The sequence below is a fragment of the Hyposmocoma kahamanoa genome, unplaced genomic scaffold (assembly GCF_003589595.1).
Source record: "Hyposmocoma kahamanoa isolate Upper Pololo Valley unplaced genomic scaffold, ASM358959v1 94, whole genome shotgun sequence".
Taxonomy (NCBI): Eukaryota; Metazoa; Arthropoda; class Insecta; order Lepidoptera; family Cosmopterigidae; genus Hyposmocoma; species Hyposmocoma kahamanoa.
The window spans coordinates 6,630,288-6,633,767 of NW_020654878.1; the positions used below are offsets into that span (position 1 = coordinate 6,630,288).

The following is a 3,480-nucleotide window of genomic DNA, read 5'->3' on the forward strand; positions in this document are numbered from 1 at the left end:
TGTTGGTGTTTTAAAACGAAGTTACTTATATATAGAATATATAGAACATTTATGAAGAACTTTAGTCTAAAATTTTTGTGCATTTGCGGATGAGAATACAATTTGCCTCGTATATAGCACACAAGTAGAAATTCTCATACATGAGAATTAACGTCTGGCAACTTTAATTAAAATTCGTATCAATTCGATAGAGATAGTAGATATTATATAACAATAACAAAAAAGATCAGTCTTTGTACCTTACCAATTTTTATATTATAAACTAACGACTTGTTTCCAAGATATGTTTCAACGTTTGATTATAATTAGGTTGACTACAAATAAATAAAATAAAATTTATATTTGTCTTTTTATATTTATTTACAGTATGCACTGAGTCTTTTTATAGTTCTGGAGAGGTTCAAATATACAATACGCTTGTGAAACTTAAGAAACATATTACCTAGCGTAATTGGTTATTAAGAAGTAACTAATGTTAAAATAATATAATAATATTTACGTAAGAACAACAACTTAGAACGTATTTTCCACCTCTGAAATCATCTTGTTCGCAGAAGACGCGAGTTTTCCATGTCAGAAACCCTGAGAGGTTCTGTCATAAATCATGAAGAGATAATGTTTGGTCCATTGTCCATTAACGGCGTCCAAAGAGATGATTTGTAACGAGTAGCGCGACGTGTAGAATAGTGAATGGTGGTCGTATCTTCGTGTTATTGTTTATATCTTGGTGACCTGCCGGATCCAGTCGCGTACGGCGGAAACACGCGAGAAAACCACGAGCGCGCCATTGAAGCATCGGTGCGCGTCGTCTTGCACCCACGACGCCACGCCGTAGAGTTTGCCATTCGCTACGAGACCACTGCCGCTGTCGCCCTGAAATGAGGTTCAGTAAAGTAGCACTTTGTTGAGGAACATGACGTGAAGCAACGGTTTGTTATAAACTTTGATACGTTTCATTGTCAAGTAAGTAGATAATTATAAGCCATTCAAGTTCAAGTATCGTACAAAAAAACTAAAAAATTGTATTTGCTATTGAAACCTTTAGAACTAGTTGGTGGATTATTATATGCTTATAGTAGGCATTAAACTTGTATTTATTTTCGTACTTTTAATGTCATCGAAGAAGATATTCTCTAACAAAGATTTATTCAGTATATAGTTTTAAAGATTATTTTCAAACAATTTTTTTTAAATAAAACATTTAACATTCGAGCTCTATCTATGTTACACATTGTATCATACTGGTTCCACATTGTAATGCTCGATTTTCCTTCCTCACTGGTGTAATGCTCGAATTTGAACTGTTACATTACAAGCGAACGTTCGGTGAGAGAGCGTCCTAACCTGGATGGAAAGTGACGATGCGGTCGAAGATGGAGCATGCACACCTAAATAATGCCTACTCCGTCTCGCCTAGAAAGTTTTACAGGAACTATTTCCTAGGAGATCTGAAATTATGTGACAAGGACAAATATTAGATGCAACAGTTCTCCCAAAGTAAAACTGTAATTTACTTACATTGCAAGCGGAATCGTATCTAGGTGCGCGGCCCTTCGTGCACAGCATGGTCTTGGGTTCATACTCTATCAAAGCCTCCTGGCATACGCTGTCCGCCTTCACCTCCAGATCCATGCTATGCATCTCGTTGCGCATGTAGTCCTGCAATTAACCTGTTACTTAGCACCACAAAGTACATACGTAATTATTACTAGAGTAGTAGTTATAGTTAGAAGCCTTAAATGTCTTATTAACTTTCCACCGGCTTCGTACGATTATGTCACAAGGGCAATTGTGAACAGAGGGACAGATTCAAATGGCCTTTAATGTTGCAAAACGTTTGTAATTTTATTGCTATTCCGCCCTTGTGTCATCCTATCTTTTTTATGACACTTGAGAAGAAGTTACAAAAAAACGAAAATTATACGTAAAAAACTACAACGTAGTTCACTAATATTGTACTTAGAAAATTTTAATTACCAAGGAAATAAAAGTTATACAAAGAAGTCAAGTTTCTTGTTTTTTCTTGTATTAATGTAGCATGTGTATCACCAAGCTATTGTTTTTTTCCAGTGGTTGACTGGTAGAGGATGGCTTATGACAAATAAAGTAAATAAATTATATACATTTATGATTTTTGTATGAATACATTTTATAAATTAAATAATAATAATATTATTATTTATTTATTGAGCATTGGCTATGGATGCCTTCAGCTTAAACAGGTAACAAATAATTAGGAAACTCAAAACATAAATTAAAAATATAACGTATGAAAAAACTGTAAGCACTAAAACCCGCCATTTTCAATGTAATAATAATATAAACAATAAAATTTTTTATTTCTCTTTTTTGCCTTGACTTTACGTATGGATGAAACAGAAAATCTTTACAAATATGACATAATAAATGAGAAAATAAATAAATAAAATCAAATAGTTCACAGCTTTTTGGGGTTTAACATTTGTCCACGCTCACAGTGGACACCCGGTAGCGGGAGCGTAGTAATTTGTAAAATGTCTTACCGCCCTAGACAGTGAGCATAACAAGTATAATATCATTGGCCCTAGATATGATAAAAATATCGCTTAGGTTTGCTGCACGTTGTACTACTACTACGATCAAGTATGATGAAAAGATAGTGAAAATATGATATCCCAAAAAATCTGATTTTATTTCCAATTGGTAAGGTGGCAGTATTATCCTGGATGAACTCTTTCGCAAGGAGCTCTATTGCTGCGGAAAAATATGTTTTTTTCCTGAGATGCGATTCCTTTATTCTTATAACTGGGGGTATAGGAGTATATACATATATATGAAAATATTTTAGACATAAAATTGTATTAAGTATTTTGAAAGTCGTACTTACACCATGGTGTTCTGCGCCGTAACCCGCGAAGCTGACGGCTAGACCCTCGGGCACGTCTGATTGGTCATTTAAGTCCGCAGCGGCTATCTTTTTGCCGTCTAGCGGCAATGGTTCTTCCAGTTCAGCTAACATAAAGTCCCAGTCAGCTGCTACCTGTGATATAATTGTCGTAAGAAGATCTTCTTAAACATTGAGTAGATACGTTATGTACATACCTAATATTTCTTTATCGAACGATGACCAGCTGTTAATGTATTCATGAAATAGAGCAGAATGGTATGCATGTTCACTCTCGCTTTGAAAAGATCCAAGTTACAGTGTTCACGGAACAAATATTCACACCAATGCCGTACTTACAATTCGTATCTTTGGTATAATAAAATAACACCTCAATAGTGCTTTTGTATATATGAAAGTATTAAAGTTATATATATATATATTTTATAATATCAAGTGACGGGACGAACAAGTCGTGCGCCTGATGGTAAGCTACATGCCTGTCCATAACAGTTGCAGTATGACTCAGAGTTTTAAATCGCAAAGATCTCAGGGGCGCTGCTTGATACATAAGTTGACAAGTTCCATGTGCCTGTAATTTCACCAGTACCCTTACC

General features: G+C 35.0%; 1 protein-coding gene across 1 annotated transcript in view; it reads right to left on the reverse strand.

The window, feature by feature from the left end:
- Positions 1–672: 672 nt before the first annotated feature.
- LOC113237977 (scolexin B-like) overlaps positions 673–3,480 on the reverse strand; it is a 6,942-nt gene continuing 4,134 nt past the window's right edge. The window contains exons 5-7 of the mRNA XM_026474694.1: positions 2,867–3,019; positions 1,519–1,659; positions 673–873 (exon numbers count right to left, since the gene is read on the reverse strand). Coding sequence (XP_026330479.1) covers positions 718–873; positions 1,519–1,659; positions 2,867–3,019 — 450 coding nt within the window. The 3' untranslated portion in view covers positions 673–717. The remainder of the gene's footprint in view (positions 874–1,518; positions 1,660–2,866; positions 3,020–3,480) is intronic.